This window comes from Octopus sinensis, linkage group LG7 (assembly GCF_006345805.1).
Source record: "Octopus sinensis linkage group LG7, ASM634580v1, whole genome shotgun sequence".
Taxonomy (NCBI): domain Eukaryota; kingdom Metazoa; phylum Mollusca; class Cephalopoda; order Octopoda; family Octopodidae; genus Octopus; species Octopus sinensis.
Genome location: NC_043003.1, coordinates 91,868,122 through 91,886,157, shown reverse-complemented (window position 1 = coordinate 91,886,157; position 18,036 = coordinate 91,868,122). Strand labels below are relative to the sequence as shown.

At 35.4% G+C, this 18,036-nt stretch overlaps 1 protein-coding gene across 11 annotated transcripts in view; it reads right to left on the bottom strand.

Moving 5' to 3' along the window:
- The window catches only part of LOC115214348 (vinculin), a 209,816-nt gene that overhangs the window by 93,973 nt on the left and 97,807 nt on the right, over positions 1-18,036 (bottom strand). For all 11 annotated transcript variants that reach the window (XM_036504925.1, XM_029783533.2, XM_036504926.1 and 8 more), the window contains exon 2: positions 11,869-11,976. In XM_036504925.1, the coding sequence (XP_036360818.1) occupies positions 11,869-11,976 (108 nt within the window). The remainder of the gene's footprint in view (positions 1-11,868; positions 11,977-18,036) is intronic.

Sequence of the window (18,036 nt, the reverse complement as noted above, 5' to 3'; positions counted from 1 at the left end):
GATTCTCATTGAAATATAATTATGAATGTCTACAAGGCAACAAATGTCGTACTTATACAGTGGTAGGATGTCATGACATTCATATCCCCATCATCATCACTTAGCATCCATATTCTTTGCTGGCATGGATTGGATGATTTAACAGGATCCGACAGGTCGGAGGACCATGTCAAGTTCCAATGTCTGTTTTGGCCAAGTTCCCACAGTTGGATGCCCTTCCTAATGATAATACTTAATAGAGTGTACTCAGTGCTTTTTTGTATCACCAGCACTAGTGAGGTTGCCAAACAGCTTGCAAGACAAAATGCCTTACCTGAGAGAGAGGATGAGGTGACTTTATACCAGGTATTGGAAGGCAAGAGTATGATAGTGAAATAGGAACTGGTGTGTTGCTCTAGAGAAGATGCATATCTACCCCAGTTAGAAAAGGAAAGATGGTGGTGATGAGGTGGCAGGACATACCCCCAAGGTAGAAGAGAATGAATGTGAGGGGGATGGGGACAAAAGATACCTTCTCCAAAAAGCTTTGATAGTTTAAGCAGAACAACAGTTTAACCATTCTAATACCAATCCTCCTGAGTTTGCCTCGGGTTCTATGATACAAACTTGCTATTATAAAGGATCTAAATTTCATGCTAATCTATGCTCTAAATGTCAGCTTAATAATGGCAGCTGTTTTACTAAATTTTTCCGTATTTTCAAAACTAATAAAATCAAAAACAGTGTATTTCAACACAAATATGTTAACAGAAGGTTTAAACAAGAAAGAACAGAATGGATAACTTGCTCGCTCTACCAACAACCTATTACCACATCAGGTTCTCCATCACAACAATTCAACAACAAAGCTGATTTATAAAACCATTGATATAAATTCAAAATTTGCCATCAATTATATGCCACTGCTGCCATCATTTTATATACCATCATGTCTTTTCTATTTCCAATATATAATTTCTTCAACCAGAATGTAAGTTCAAAATCCTTGTTATTTTGTTGTCATTATTTTAGCAGTATACTTACTTTTCCAATTCAAATTTCAACTATGTCATTTAGAAATGTTATTTACCATATAAACTTGTACTAAACATCCTTCTTTCTATTACAGTAGTTACATTGTTACATGCTAATATAGAGGAAAATGTCTACAAGTTCTTCTTTTTACCCAAAAAATTGTACAGGCACATTGTCAACAGTAAATAAAAAGAAATTGGTTTCTCCTTGCCAAATCGTTTCTCTGATTAACACAAATACAGCTTTTATATAAACCAACCTAATTTTGATATTTTACTTTTAATGTTTTAAAGTGAAATACTTTACATTTAAATAGATAGAGTCATATCAACAACAACAAAAACCTAGACATCGTAACTTTGCAGTTAAAATATTTTCATTTCATTTATATATTAAGTACATATATGGTTGTGTGGTTAAGAAGTTTGTTTTATGTGGCACTTTTATAACGTCAGAATGACCAATGTCTTGAGGGTAAAATTTAATAGATGGAGACTATACAGAAGCCTAGTTAGTGTGTGAGTGTGACTGTGTCTTATAGTGTTTATGTATTCATGTGTTTTATTCATATGTCTTTCCATTGAAGATACTTAGACAGCAATGTTGTCTGTGTCATGCGTAAGCAAAAGCTCTACTAGCTCAGTGGTTCAACAAATGAAGATGAGAAGTAAAGTACCTTACGTGCAAACAAGAGTTGGCAACAGGAATGGTATCCAAACACTGAACACTGATCAACATGTCTCAACCAACCCATACCGTATCAAAATAGCAGATGTAAAAACAATGATGATGATGAATCAATTCCAGCAGATATTACAGAATCTTTTTTTTACCATATCTCTAGAGGTATTGTTCCCCCTTAATTTTGAAAGAAGAATTATCTTTTATGCTATTAAAGAGAATCCAACTGCAACAGCAGTCAGCTCACACTAAAGCCAAATTACTCAGAAACTAATAAAACAGTTTAATCTACAAATAAATATGAAACTTTAGTGAGTTAAAAAGCATCACTGTCAACTAAATACATAAATATGTTAAGTAGATAAAGCTGGCTGTTTATTCATGTTACCCTTATATTGTTGATTTGTTGTTGTTGTTTTTGTTTTTTTTAAGACTCAGAAATATTCACATTAAAGAAAGATTTAGCCCAATATTATTTTGTGAAGTTCTGTGTAAAAGAATTTCCAGTGCTATTCACTAACAGAAAGGAGCTAGTTGTCATATTCTGAGATATTTGATATGCCATTATTAGTGAATGAATAAAAGCAATGTGTGAAAGAAACAGCTGTTTATTACAAAAATTAAAAAAAAATTTTTTTTAATGTAACAATGCTAGACCAAGTTGCATTTTTGGCAAGTAATAACTGAACCACACTTAATAAATATTTTGATATTTCTATACAGAATTACAAATAAAGGATATTAAAGTAAGTCATAATTTTGACATTAGTTTTCAATTCTGTCCCCATGCTCATAAATCCTCTTTACATTTTCCCCTTCCATGGTCATTACTGATAAGTGACCCCTTCATTTTAATAAATAAATAACTAAAATAAATAATGCTCCAAATTTATTACAGAGTCATTTAATGCTCTTAAATCTATTGATAATACAAATAGATGTTAGCTTTATCAGCAGATTGCATGTTTTTTTGTTATAATATCAAACTATATATAATTTTTTTTTCTTTTCAGATAACAATATTACATGACCATGTAGATAAGCTATAACGTGTGTGTGTGTGTGTGTGTGTGTGAATTCATACATCATTACAACAATCACTGCATAAAGTTCTATAGTGAGAAGCTTAGTTACAAATGAGAGGTAAGTGTGCTGAGTGGGTTGAGGCCAGAATGGCATAGTTTAAACAAATAAGAAGCAAAAGCCAGCCATAGAAATTCCTCAGGGTAGGGTGGGGAAAGACAGAGTTTGACAATGGGCCAGTGTTAGAAAAATATTGCATGTGGCCTTGCTTATCAAGTCGTTTTCCACCCTTACCTACCCTATATTATCTGCAGAGTTCATACTGAAAAGATGGCTTTTATGTTATGCTTGTCATCAAAATATTTGATTTCACTTTCTGCCTCTAATCCATTGCCAGTATGGAAAACAGCCATTAAATGATGATAATAATCACACAGCAACCATCACACACAAATTTACTGACATTCCACAACAACTGACCCACTGCTAAAATATATGCCTTCTTCCAACTGCACATCAACAGTATTTGTTCATATGAACTTTGTTGACTATCAATCCAGCTTCATCAAAACCTACTTTCTACATGCCTCTGACATTCCTCCCTAAAAGTGTTTGAAAGGCAATCATATAACCCTCACCTAGGCATCCCAACTTCTCTAAGAATACCACTTCTCGAATCTATGATAAGTAAATAAATAAATAAATCAATAGATAAATATGCAATGATATCAAAGAGAAGGCTAGTGGAAATAGCAAAAACATTAAACACAAAACTTGGAAGTTTGCCTCTACAGAATATAGTACACTAACAACTTCTGCTGTCAGTGTAACTGTCTAATGTTATTTAGAATTCAATGACAATATTGGCAATAAACTTTGATTACCTAATTAATTATTTGCAGTCCCATCAGATAACTTTAGAAACTCGTCAATGAATAAGCCAACATTTTCAGAACTAGTCTTTCTCATTTGCAAAATGAACCCCACTTAATTTTGCTCTGATTGCTTTCAATTTTGGTGTATCAATGCAACTCTGAATTTTGATTACCACCAAATGAATTACTTTATCTTGCAAATTAAAGAATTTGATGTTATTTGGAATTAAAGCTGGGTAATTTTAGCCAATCAACAGACAGTGTGGCATTAGCAGCTTGTTACCATGGTAACTGCATAGTGTGTTCACATTTCAACAGCCTAACTGAAATTTAGCACACATAACAGAGAAACTGTGGGTGATACAGATAATTTGACATTTTTTAATTCTGCATGCAAAAACATATAAGATACAGGTATTCTTTTCCTTGGGACAAATTCTTTGTTGACCAGTGTTATCCTTATCATAGTTTACAAATCCAAGCATGAAAACATTACTCAACTTTGGAATTTCAGAGACAGATGTCCCATTTTCACACACACACGCATGCACACATGGACACACACACACATACATGCACTTATATATTAATGATGTACATAAACACATGGCAGGTATACATAATACTGAAGTACGCATAAAGTAAACACATGCAGACAAATATCTCCTTTTCTGCTCTAGCCACAAGGCCCGAAATTTTAGGGGAGGTGGCCAGTCGATTAGATCGACCCCAGTATGCAACTGCCACTTAATTTATTGACCCCAAAGGGCTGAAAGGCAAAGTCAACCTCGGCGGAATTTGAACTCAGAACATATACCGCTAAGCATTTCGCCCGGTGTGCTTACGTTTCTGCCAGCTCACTGCCATGCAGACAAATATATTAACATAACAAATTTTTTAAAATAAAAAAATACAATCAATGAAGAGACAGTGATTTTATTAGGTATTTCTGTTTATTTAGAAAACTACAATGAACAGGTAAGACACTAAGCTATAAATTTCACAGGGTACAACCTTAAAGTTGACATCGCTCTGCTCAACGCAGAAAATTTCTGTCTCACTATTGGCTAAAAGGGCCCAGTTTTTTCAATTTTTAAACCTCTGTAACTTTTTTCTCCACAGCATCATACCTTCAAAGCAATGAGACTGGAAGGCTACCTTATTATAACCAATTTTCAGTTTTTTTTACTTCCTTTTAAAAAATGCATATTTTGCAAATGAAAAAAACTGGATCCACATACATACATATACAGCTCTGTTCCTTACACCACACCCACAAATAAAATGTAAACAATGTACTCCACTCCAAAGAAACAATAAAAGAAAATTAAGTACACATCCAACTGATGTCAAATCACTTAGACTAATTAATCACGTTAATTGATTAACTTGGATCTGTTTGCTTTATTTCATTGTTTTAGAGGGTAGGAGAAGGAGGACAAGCAGTAGTGGTTATCAAATTAAGCTGCTGGACTTAATTTTGTCTAAGCAATTCTGCTCTCCTACATCAGCAAATGTACAATCTTGCACATTGACTTAGTGATTCATTGATCTCCATATGGCAAAAGTACAGCTTGCTTTGCACCACTGAGGAGGTCAGAATTAGACTGAAAGAAGTTCAGAGCTGTCTCCCATACTTAATAGCTTTGTCATGACCAACATTGATTTTCTCCACTTACCACATATTTATAGTTAGTTAACACTAACATTTTAACTATTTTAACTACATATATGGTCACTTACAGTGAATAGTTGCTGTGCAACACTGCTAATTCCATTCTCCTTAAATGTTAAAATGCCATGACCTTTCTTTACAAGGTCAACTTTATCTGTCATCACACAACGGTTGAGAGCATAAACAAATACAAACTCCTTCCTCCACAAAACTGCAGGCCATGTGCCAAAATCTGAAACAGTTACTAAGTTGGCAATTTGGCAGAATTGTTACGGCATTGAAAAAAATGCCTTGGGACATTTGTTCAAGCACTTTACATTCTGAGTTCAAATCCCACTGAGCTTAACTTTACCTTTCATCTCTCCAGGGTTGATAATGCACCATTTAATCCTTGTATCAACCAATTCCCTACCCTCAAAATTGTTGGCCTGATCCCAAAATTTGAAACTACTATTATTATTATTATTATTATTATTATGAAAAGTGATGAGCTGGCAGAATTGTTAACGTGTTGGATACAATGCTTAACAGCATTCCTTTCTTCTGGTTCTTTATGTTCCAAGTCAAAATTCTGCCAAGGTCAACTTTGTCATTCATCCTTACACAGTTTATAAAATAAAGTACCTGTCAAATACCAATAAAATTGACTTGCCCCTCCCTCAAAATTGCTGCCAAAATAAGAAAAATGATATTATTATTATTATTGAATGACAGAGCAGGGCATGCCATCAAAGTGACATTAGGGAACAAATACACAAAGCCCAGTATACCCATCATGACCACCATCTGATAAGGGTACACCAGACACATGCATCAAAACCATATGTGTGTTACATGGTGATCTCATATCAAGATAAACAGGGCATGACCTTGCAGGTGGGGCCCAGTTAGAATTTTATTCAGGTCGAGTAGCCCATCCCACTAAAAAGGTCCTTGAATAAGGTTTGTTTAAGGATGATGAGCAAAACACCCATGCTTCCAGGGGGCAATTATTCAAACCCTAAAGAATTCCTTTCAACACATGGCTATGATGCTCCCCCACTATTCTTGCTCAGAGAAGTACATATCAGCCACAAAGAGAAATGCTCAACTGGTTATAGTCTAGCAATGGACAAGCAAATCTGTGGTATTGAGTGGAATATTTACTGTAGCCCATCTTTTATACTAAGACAAAACATATACATGATAACACTTCCAATTAGTTAAGATCAAAAGCCATGAGAGTCACTGCCAGGTACTGCACCAAGGCAGTTATTATTATTATTATTCATGTGGTGAACTGGCAGAATCATTAGCACTCCAAGCAAAATGCTCAGTGGTATTTCGTCTGCTGTAAAATTCTGAGTCCAAATTCCGCTGAGGTCAACTTTGCCTTTCATCCTTTTGAGATTGATTAAATAAGTACCAGTTACACACTGAGGTAGATGTAATTGACTTAATCCCTTCACCCAAATTTGAGGCCTTGTGCTTCCAGTAGAAAGGATTGTTGTTGTTATTTATTATTATTATTATTACTATTAAGGTGGGTAAGCTAGCAAATCTATTAGCACACTTGGCAAAATGTTTAATGGCATTTTATCCATCTTTATGTTGAGTTCAAATTCCACCACTGTCAACTTCATCTTTCATTCTTTTGGATGTTGATAAAACAAGAACCAGTGGAGCATTAGAGTTGATATAAACAACTAGACCATGTCCCCTAAAAATTTCAGGTCTTGTGCCTATAGCAGAAAGGGTTATTATTATTATCAAGGTAACAAGCTAGCAGAATTGTTAAGCACATTGGACAAGATGCTTAGCAGCATTTCATCTATCTTCATGTTCTGACTTCAAATTCTGCTGAGGCCAATTTTGCCTTTCATCCTTTTGGGGTTAATACAATACCAGTGAGCACTGGGGTCAATGACACTGACATGTCCTCAGCCCCAAAATTTCAGGCTTTTACCGATAGAAGAAAAGAATATTCTTATCATTATCATCAACATTATCATCAACATTATTATTATTATTAATGGTTTCAGATACTGGCACAAGCCCAACAATTTCAGGAGCAGGTCTAAGTTGATTACACCAATCCTAGTATTCAGCTGGTAATAATAATAAGGTCCGAAATTTTGGGGGAGGAGGCCAGATGATTAAATTGACTCCAGTATGCAACTGGTACTTAGTTTATTGACCCCAAAAGGATGAAAGGCAAAGTCAACCTTCGTGGAATTTGAACTCAGAATGTAAAGGTTGATGAAATGCTGCTAAGCATTTCGTCCAGCATACTAACGATTCTGCCAGCTCGCTACCTCAATAACAATAATAAATTATTATTATAGTAATAATAATAATAATCCTGGGATTTTGGAGACGAGATAATTGATTACATCGATCCCAGTACTTGACTAGTACTTAATTTATCAACCTCGAAAGGATGAAAGTTGACATCAGTAGAATTTGAACTCAGAACATAGCAATGAGCAGAATACCACTAAACATTTCGTCCAGCTGGCTACCTTAATGATAATGATGATGATAATGATAATAATAATAATAATAACAATGATTTCAAATTTTGACACAATGCTAGCAAGTTAAAGGGAGTGGGGGTAAGTCAATTACATTGATCCCACTGCTCAACTGGTACTTATTTTACCAACCCCGAAAGGATGAAAGACAAAGTTGACCTCAGCAGCATTTGAACTCAGAACATAATGACGGACAAAATGCCACTAAGTACTTTGCCCAACATGCTAACAATTCTGCTGGTTTGCCAACTTAATACTACTACTACTCCTACTGCTACTACTACTACTACTACTACTACTACTACTAATAATAATAATAATAATAATAATAATAATAATAATAATAATAATGATAAAAGCAACTAAAGGATAAAAATAACAGAAAAACAGTAATTACTCTTATTTCTTTGTTTTTTTTATACAACAAAAAAAAAGTAAAACCAAGTTGATAGAAAGTGTAGAGTATTGCATTAATCTTGATATTTCTCCACTGGGAAAATGTTGGCTCATTTATTGACACATTTCTCAAATTATCCAATGAAACTGTTAACAATTAATTAGGTAATTAAGTTTAGTGCTCTAGCTTATTGCCATCACTTTCCATTCCTCTGTGAGAAAAGTAAATATCAATAAAAACTTACAAATTACACAGTTTTAGAGGAAGGGATTTAATTTGTTGAATAAGCAAAAGATATTCAGAATTAGAAGCTCAATATACTTTCAGATGAGACATTAGCTTACTTACACTTGACTAATTTCTGTGAATTTCTGTTGGACTGAGTCAAGTATTGAATTTGTATGGTTTTTATGAAGAGTTAGAGAATATATGTAGTTAAGCGAAATAGAAGAAAGGGGCTTGCCAGAAGCCAACAGTGGAATATTAATGTTTTAGTGTTCTGATGTATTAATGAGATGCTAGATAAGTGTTTCCCCTGAAGTTTTATAGCTAATCTCCAACTCAGTCAAATAACTGTTTTTCAAAAACCCAGCCTAATTCCCTAAACAGTGAATGATTTCCAAACCTAAGAGACAACAAATATGAAAATGTACATATATCACCAACAGAAAGCTTTTAAGAACTAATGCTCGGCTTCAGTTCCTTGGCATTAGACAGACAAGAAAGTAAACTCTCCAGGAGTAGAACTGGTATATTTCAGATAACATTCCCTGACGATCTAATACCTAGTCTCAACAGCAAGGTAAGCTGGGATATACACAACTGTGTTATCATTATCATCACCATCATCATTCAACATCCATGGGTTGGATGGTTTAATGGCTGACAGGAACTGGCCAGCTGGAGATCTGTCTAGGCTCCAATTGTCTGTTTTGACCTGGTTTCTATGGTTGGATGCCTGCCCTTCCTAATGCCAACCACTTTACATAGTATGTTGGGTGCTTTTTTACATGGCACCAGCACAAGTGCATTGTATGTGACACTAGCATGAGTGCATTTGACATGGCACTAGCACCTGCAAGACAAAGATCTCTTAGCTGGGAGATGGAGTAAGAGTATGACCATAAAGGACATATCTGTCAGGCACTGAATAACATCTCTCCTCCCCAAGCCTTACCCCACATTCCTTTCTCAGTTTTCAGAGTTGGCACTGTCAATGTAGGCACACTGAAAAGTAGGTCTAGTGAGATTGTAGAGATGCTTGAAAAGAGACAGGTTGATGTATGCTGCATACAAGAGGTAAGATGGAGAGGAGCTTCAGCTAGGGTCCTCACAGGCAAGGCACATAGGTATAAAGTCTTCTGGCAAGGTAACATGGCTGGAGTAGGGTGTGTAGGCATACTCCTTGCGGAGAAAGAGGTGGATAAGGTCATAGAGGTTGTCAGGGTATGTAATAGAGAGCTTATGCTCAGGCTAGTCCTGCAGAACAGCACAGCTACAATTATCTCTTCCTACGCCCCACAAGTGGGGATACCAAATGATCAGAAGGACCATTTTTATGATACCCTTCTACAGGCTACCTCAAAGACGAGTGGCAATGACCTCACATTTGTGGCTGCAGATTTTAATGAGCATGTTGGGTGGAAATCCAGTACCTTCACTGGTGTACACAGGGGCCATGGTATTGGTTCCTGGAACGATGAGAGAACTAGGCTACTGGAGTTCTGTGATGCATATAACCTTTCAATCTGCAACACTAACTTCAGGGAGCCAGACAGCCACCTTATAACCTATCAATTGGGGGAATCCGCTAGCCAGATTGATTTCATCCTCAACAGACAGTGGAACACAGGGTTGCTCTTAAATACAAAGACCTTCCCAGGTGAGGAATGCACTCCTCAGCATAGACTAGTCATTAGTGAATTTTGACTAGAGATCAGGAGGATGCCAAGAAGCAGACCAATCCAGAAGAGAAGGATTTAGAACCTAAAGAACCCTTCACATGGTCAGAGATTTAGGGACATCCTCATCAAGAAATTTGATGAGAGGACATAGAAGGTAGCTGGAAATTTTTACGGGACAGCTTACTGAGTGCCACACACCAAGTCTGCCGATGGTGCAAAGTCCCTTCCAGACCTAGAGCAATATGGTGTATTATACTGTATTATACTGTATTATTCCCATAATACAGTAGACAAAGCCATCAGAGCAAAGAAACAGGCCTAGAAAGCTTGGAAGGGTGGGGGTAGAAGGGAACCGTACCATATAGCCAAAAGGGAGGCTGGGCAACAGGTATACATAGCCAAGGGTGAAGCAGAAAAGAAGAAGTTTGCCAATGTCCAACGACGTGAGGACCAAAGAACTGAGGTATTCCAGATTGCAAGACAGTGTGTGAGAGAAAATTGTGATGTCACAGGAGAGAAAGGTGTCCACATGGATGATGGTGCACTTGCTTTTAATGATTTGGAAAAGAAAGCGGCTTGGAGGAGTCATTATGAGAAACTGCTGAATGTGGAGAATGAATGGGAGGAGGAGAGCCTGCCAAATGTTGACCCAGTAGAGAGACCAGCTATCCAAATAGGCAGCACCCTGGTAGATAAAGCAATTAAGAATATGAAGCCAGAAAAAGCTCCCGGCCCATCAGGAATCACTGCTGAGATGCTTGAAACATCTGGTGGTGTGGGCTATGGCCTAGTCACCCATATAATAAACCAGGTAGTTCATGATCGAGTTATACTCAATGACTGGTGTAGCAGCACCATAGTCAACTGTTATAAAGGTTAAGGTGATACTTTAGATAGAACTAACCATAGGGGTATCAAACTGCTGGACCAGGTGATCAAGGTCACGGAGAGGGTCATATCCCAACTAATTAGGGATAGAGTCTGCTTAGATGAGATGCAGTTCGGTTTTGTGTCCGGTAAAAGTACCACTGATGCTATATACCTGGTACAGCAACTGCAGGAGAAATACCTAGCCAAAGATAAACCCCTATATTTGGCTTTTGTGGACTTGGAGAAAGCCTTTGACAGGGTCTCCCAATCCCTTATCTGGTGGGCGATGCAGAAACTGGGGATTGACGAATGGTTAATAAGGGTTGTACAGGCCCTATACAGAGATGCTGTTAGTAGGGTTAGGACTGGAAATGAGTATAGTGAAGAATTCCAGGTAGAATAGGGGTCCACCAAGGATCAGCCTTCAGTCTGTGCCGGTGGCACATAAAAAGCACCATCCAATCATAGTCATTGCCATCTCCTCTGGCCCCTGTGCTGGTGGCATGTAAAAAGCATCCACTACATTCACGGAGTGGTTGGTGTTAGGAAGGGCATCAAGCTGTAGAAACACTGCCAGATCAGATTGGGGCCTGGTGCAGCCTCCTGGCTTCCCAGACCCTAGTCGAACTGCCCAATCCATGCCAGCATGGAAAATAGACGTTAAACGACGATGATGATGATGATCTGTATGTATGGATGACCACAATTTTACTTAGCTTGACATGTTGTATATTAGTGTATAAGCACATAATAAAGCACCTAGACATAAAAATTTGAAATTACCTTAAACACTTTGAGCTGGAAATTGAAAACCAAAACCAAAACCTGCCAACCATTTTGTTCTAGACACAAATAGTATTATTACACCATTTTATCACTATATATTAGCTAGCTAGACATAAAAATTTGAAATTACCTTAACCAAATTGTCGACGGCCATTTTGACAGCTTGTACTGGCCGAGCCAAATCAGGCATGGCGTTTCCATCTTCAGCTTCTTCATGTAGAATCACAAGTTTGGAAACCTGAAAAAATAAGAAAAATGTTTATTAAATAAGCAAAGACAAGAAAAGAACATTGAGAAAACATTCTTTAATATACACAAAAAAAGTCATTGCATCAGGCCCGAGACAGATGTTCTAAAGCTTGTCATGGATATAAAAACATCATATTTCCATTAAGTTCTTCAGTTCAAAATGCTACTAACACATACACATACATACATACAAACTTAGAAAACTCTGTCAATGTAAAAGTATTGAGTATACCTTCAGTTTAATTTTAAATTGTTTTCATAAATAAGCATAAAAAACACTAATGTGTGTGTGTACACAAGCATACATATATGTGTATGTGTGTGTGTATATATATACATATATATATATATATAGCAGAGTAAGCACATAAATGTGAAACAAAGTGGAAAAAAGAGTACTCAAATACCAGAGGTAGAGTAATATGCTTTATATAAAAGCAGCAGAAATATAACAAAAGCTGTTACTCAGAGTTCCATGTTCCTGTTCGTCGGACAGTTTTGTTAAAATAGACAAAAACTGTCCGACGAACGGGAATGTGAAACTCTGAGTAACAGCTTTTGTTATATTTCTGCTGCTTTTAAATAAAGTATATATAATATATATATATACATATATATATATATATATATATACACACACACACACACACACATATACATATATATATATATATATATATATATATATATATATTTAATCAATATAGGGTAGCAAAAAATTCAGCAGAAATTATTTGCCACCAGCGGTCGTTCCTTAATTTTGCTATATATACATATATATATATATATATATATATATAACAGATGCCTTTCAAATATTTTTCTCCAAGAAAATCTTGTTTCTCAAATTTCTTTCAAAAGACTTGTATTAATTTACTGAATATGCATTCAGAACTTTCGTACCATTAATAAACCAGGTTAATCACCAAGCCCCATATTCTATTGGTATTCTGAAGAACCCCCAACCCACAAAATAGCACAGTAAAACTACCGACATATATTTAGTTTATAATTAGTGAACTACAGAACAGAAGTGCTTCTTTTGCTTTTATAAACATTTAACAGCTGTATAATTCTTATTTATCTTGGGAAGCTTCTTTAACATTTTTAATACCAATCCCACCTGAGACTACCTCTGGTTCTATGATATAAATTTCCTATTTCAAAGTGATCTAATTAAAAACCTCCCATCAAAACTTCATGTAAATTTATGTTCCAAAACTCCATCTTGATAATGACAAAATTATTTTACTAAATTTCTCATTATTTTCAAAATTCATTGAAATAAAGATATATGGCAACAAAAACAGTTAAAACAAGACATGCAATCTTTGTTACAATATGGTGCACTTTCACTGTTAGAGATAACAATATAAGGCAAACTGAAGCAAAATCAAATACATTTATTGTATAACCTGAGAACAACAGATTTTAATAAAAGAATTCCACTTTATTAAATTGTTGGTTGTAAGCTTATTACAAATTATTTTTATAGTGGTTTTTGATCAGTTCCAGCCTATCTATTCTGTTTCAAGTTATATCATTGTTGATTTTAGGATATTTAATCCCAATAACTTAAATGGTACTATGAAATGATATGTGTATGATTAGATAAAGAAACATTTGAATGTTTCATATAAAAAATCTTTTTAAGGTTTATGGAACACACGCACGCACACACACAAGTGTGTGTATATGTGTGTAATAAGAGCTTATTCCATAAGTAAAGCAACATTTAAATATATTTTATATTAAAAATCTTGACATTGATGATCCTAACAGTGTGTGTTTGTGAGAGAAAGAGAGAGAGAGGGGGGGACTAACAGCAAAAATGCATCCAAATTTTGTAATTTTCTAATATGCCCAGTCTGGTAAATATAGTCCCAGTGGTGAAGATATATTTCAAGAAAGATTGAGAAAATGCTGCTGTGTTCCTTCAAGCATGGAAGGTTGTTATAAATACACATCAGCAAACAAGAAAATGTATATTTGTAGATAGCAAAAATAAATTTTACTATGGCAAAAAGAAAAAAAGAGAAAACGAAATAAAAATTCATATACTTTAAATTAGGGAATGTGGAAATTATATGAGAAAATGAAAAAAAATATATAAAATCAAAATAAACAAATGCAAAAGTATGTGAAATGTAAGCGTGATATGGGATATATAGTAATTTGAACTGTTGAGTCTGCTAATAATAAATACAAAAATGCCCACAAGACACGATTTGAGTATAAAGCAAAATGGGTATTCTATAATATACACAACACAGATACAGCAGACAAATAAGAATTGAACTATAGAATATACACAAGAAAGAAATGTTCAACAGAAGTGAGTGTATATATGAAAGAGAGATAGATTGAAAGAACAAGCTAACCAAAACAAGCAGAAAGACTGAAGTGGGGGAGAGACAACACATGTCTATGTATGTATATGTATGAGAGAGAGAGAGAGAGAAAGCAAGCTAACCAAACAAATAAGAAGACTAAAGAGAGAGAGAGAGATGCGCGTGATGTGTGAATATATATGATAGGTGTGAGTGAAGATGCGTGGCTGAATGGTGAGGGTACCTGGCTCGAGATCATAAGGTCATGAGTTCTTTCACATTGCTCTAATCCAGTCAACTGGGAAAACTGAGTAGAACCTGTAATTCAAAGAGCCAGGTTGTCACATCCTGTGTCACATTAAATTTATCTGTGGAGTACTCAGCCATTTGCACAATAATTTTATGAACAGGCTCAACATCTGAGTATCAGTTAATATGATGGGTGTATGGCTAAGTTTGATTCAGAATCACATGGTTCTGGATTCAGTCCCACTGAATGACACCTCAGGCAAAAGTTTCTACAACAACCTCAGACTAAAGTAGAAGATATGTCTAATACAAGATATGTATACAAATACGTATATCTATGAATTATATTTTTGTCTGTGCATATACACATACACATATATATGAGAGTGTATACAATATGTGTATATATGTATGTATACACACACACATACATATATATATATAATTTCTTGTAAACTGTTTTTAACATTTTCTTATTATTATCAAAGAATGTATATATATATATTTTAATACTTTTGTGACAACCAGTACTTAACACAACAAAGCTCATACAAAGCTTTACATTTTACTTTTGACAATCTTTTTCTAAAAAAGTGAAACCGGTCAAGTGAATAAATATCTTTAAAATTGCATTTTGAAACCTTCTTTCATATTATATATATATATAAATAGCACAAGTGCCAGAGTGACTCAAGGGCCAAGAGTTTCAAGCATTAGCACTTATCAAACTTATCAAAGCTTGATAATTGCTAACACACAAAACCTTCAACCCTTGAGTTACTTTGTTGCTTCTGCTAAATATTAATAAAAAAGAACATATATATATATCATCTGATCGTGGCCATTGCCAGACTCGCTTGGCCCCCATGCCGGTGGCACATAAAAAGCACCATCCGACCGTGGCCGTTGCCAGCGCCGCCCTGACTGGCCCCCGTGCCAGTGGCACGTAAAAAGCACCATCCGATCGTGGCCGTTGCCAGCCCCGTCTGGCACCTGTGCCAGTGGCACGTAAAAAGCACCCACTACACTCACGGAGTGGTTGGCGTTAGGAAGGGCATCCAGCCGTAGAAACATTGCCAGATCAGACTGGGCCTGGTGCAGCCTTCTGGCTTCCCAGACCCAGTTGAACCGTCCAACCCATGCTAGCATGGAAAGCGGATGCTAAATGATGAGGATGATGATGATATAGTATAGTCAAATGGTTATGAAATCCACTCCATAATTCTGAGGTCAAGGTTCTATACCACTATATAACATCATGGGTATATATCTTCTCCCCTACCATACCCTACCCTAGCTGCAAATCAACCCAAGTGTTGTGAGTAAAATTGTGTAAACAGAAACTGTATAGAGGCCAGTCAAATGGATTGTACTTCAAAGGTAACCTTGTCATGCACTGTGAAACATCTTGGTTGAGTATTAGTTCAACAGACCTGTGTACCTAAGAGTAGACATGTCTGTAGAATACTCAGCCACATACATATTCAACTGAATCCTCATCTTCTTAACATCAAATGACAGTTGTAAACAAGCATCATCATCATACAAGCAGTGCCCTGTGTTTCCTATTTGTCCAAGAGGAAATATTAATGTGCCTGGAAACAGATTTGAGTTGTCAGCAGGAAGGGCATCCAGTTATATAAAATCTACAGCAATTAATTCTGTCTGATTCATGTGAACATGAAAAGTAGATGTTAAAATTAAGAGAAGGAAGATGATGATGATGGTTTATATATACACATATATTTATTATTTCAATATTATATAACTGAAGAACTTAATGACACCAACTTGTCTGCACCACAGTTAAACAAAACAGAATTGAGAGATGGGGAGTTGGTTAAATAACATTGTTTTCTGAACGAAGGACAATTACAGATTAAATTGCTAGATTATACGACTGCTACAAAGTCAACTCAAGCTACAAAGCTAGAGAGACTTAATAGATGAAATGGGTTGGGTTGTCATCCTTGAAAGCTGAGCAGTCCCAAGTAGTAAGACGATACAAATGTCACCTAACAGAGAGAGAAAGAGAGACAAGGATAGATAGAGACAAAGATATGTGGCTGGCAACTGAATGCTAAATAGTCATAAGCACCAGTATATAAAATACATGAAACAAAAGGTTGGGGTTAGAAGTCAACAGAACATAAAAGTTAAAGAGAAAATTTACCAAGAAGAATTTACCAATTCTGTGTTTGTATACACAAGTGTGTGAGAGAGAGAGAGAGAGAGAGAGAGAGAGAGAGAGAGAGAAAGAGAGAGAGAGAGAGAGAGAAAGAGAGAGAGAGAGAGAGAGCATGTGCATATGTCTGAAGAGTAATGGTTTGATAAAATTACATAATATGTGATATACGTGTAATCAACATCAACACTCGCACAAAAAAATACCTTTGATGGTATGTTTGGCTAAATTCAACTTAGGATAATTCTTTCCCACTCTTAATAAGATAAGGAAATCATAGAACACACATACATGCACACACAGTTGTCTATATACGTGTGAGTAAAAGCCATTTTAATTTGTTAACATTATTATACAACATGTGGTAATAATTGCTGTTGTAACAAATTGTCAAGCTAACTTCAGTTTTTGTACATTTGCATAAATTCCATCTTTAGCTTTGATCAGATCAATACATCTCAAGCAATGAATTTATAATAATTCTAAATGCACACACAATCAATCATCATCGTTAATTTAATGCCCGTTCTTCATTTCTCACTATTGATTGGATATCTCTGCTGAAAAGCATATTACCATCTTGTAATTTCTTTTGCAAGGCTCTTCCTCTGGTGGTTTGACAAATGCATGTACACATACATATGTACATGCATATATTAACATATCCATTGCTTACTAATTAGTCACAAAGTGAAGATAACTTTTTAGCCCAGCAGCTTTTCCCACAACTATTACAGAAATGTCTGCTCTCAAGTAAATGCAATGTGGAATCATGATATTTGGTATTGTGTACAAACATATGTCCAATTTTACAGCCAAACAACAATACAGATAAAATGTAGGTTTAACTCTTTAGCATTCAGAATACACTGTCAAATGAAATGTCTATTTATTCACATTGTTTTGAATTAATCAATCATTGTTTTATAGATAAAGGATTTTTATGATGTAATTGTTTATTTTTAGAATGATGTTACAGAGTAGAAATGAAAAGCTGGATCTGACAAATATGAACTTAAAACAGATAGCTATCTGGGCTGGAAATGGATGGTTTAAATGCTAAAGGATTAAGAATTAGATTCTTAAGTGACATTTTGAATATGCTAGGACCATAATGATGATTGTTATTTTCCAAAAGATATCATTAATTTCTGGATTTTATTTGCAATTTTGTCATCCCTATTCAATAGGATTTACAACCCTATTCAATATGCTGCCAGCATATATGAAAGAAGGAAAGCACATTTTTTTAAAGTTTTACCATATACTGATGTTTTAGGAATCA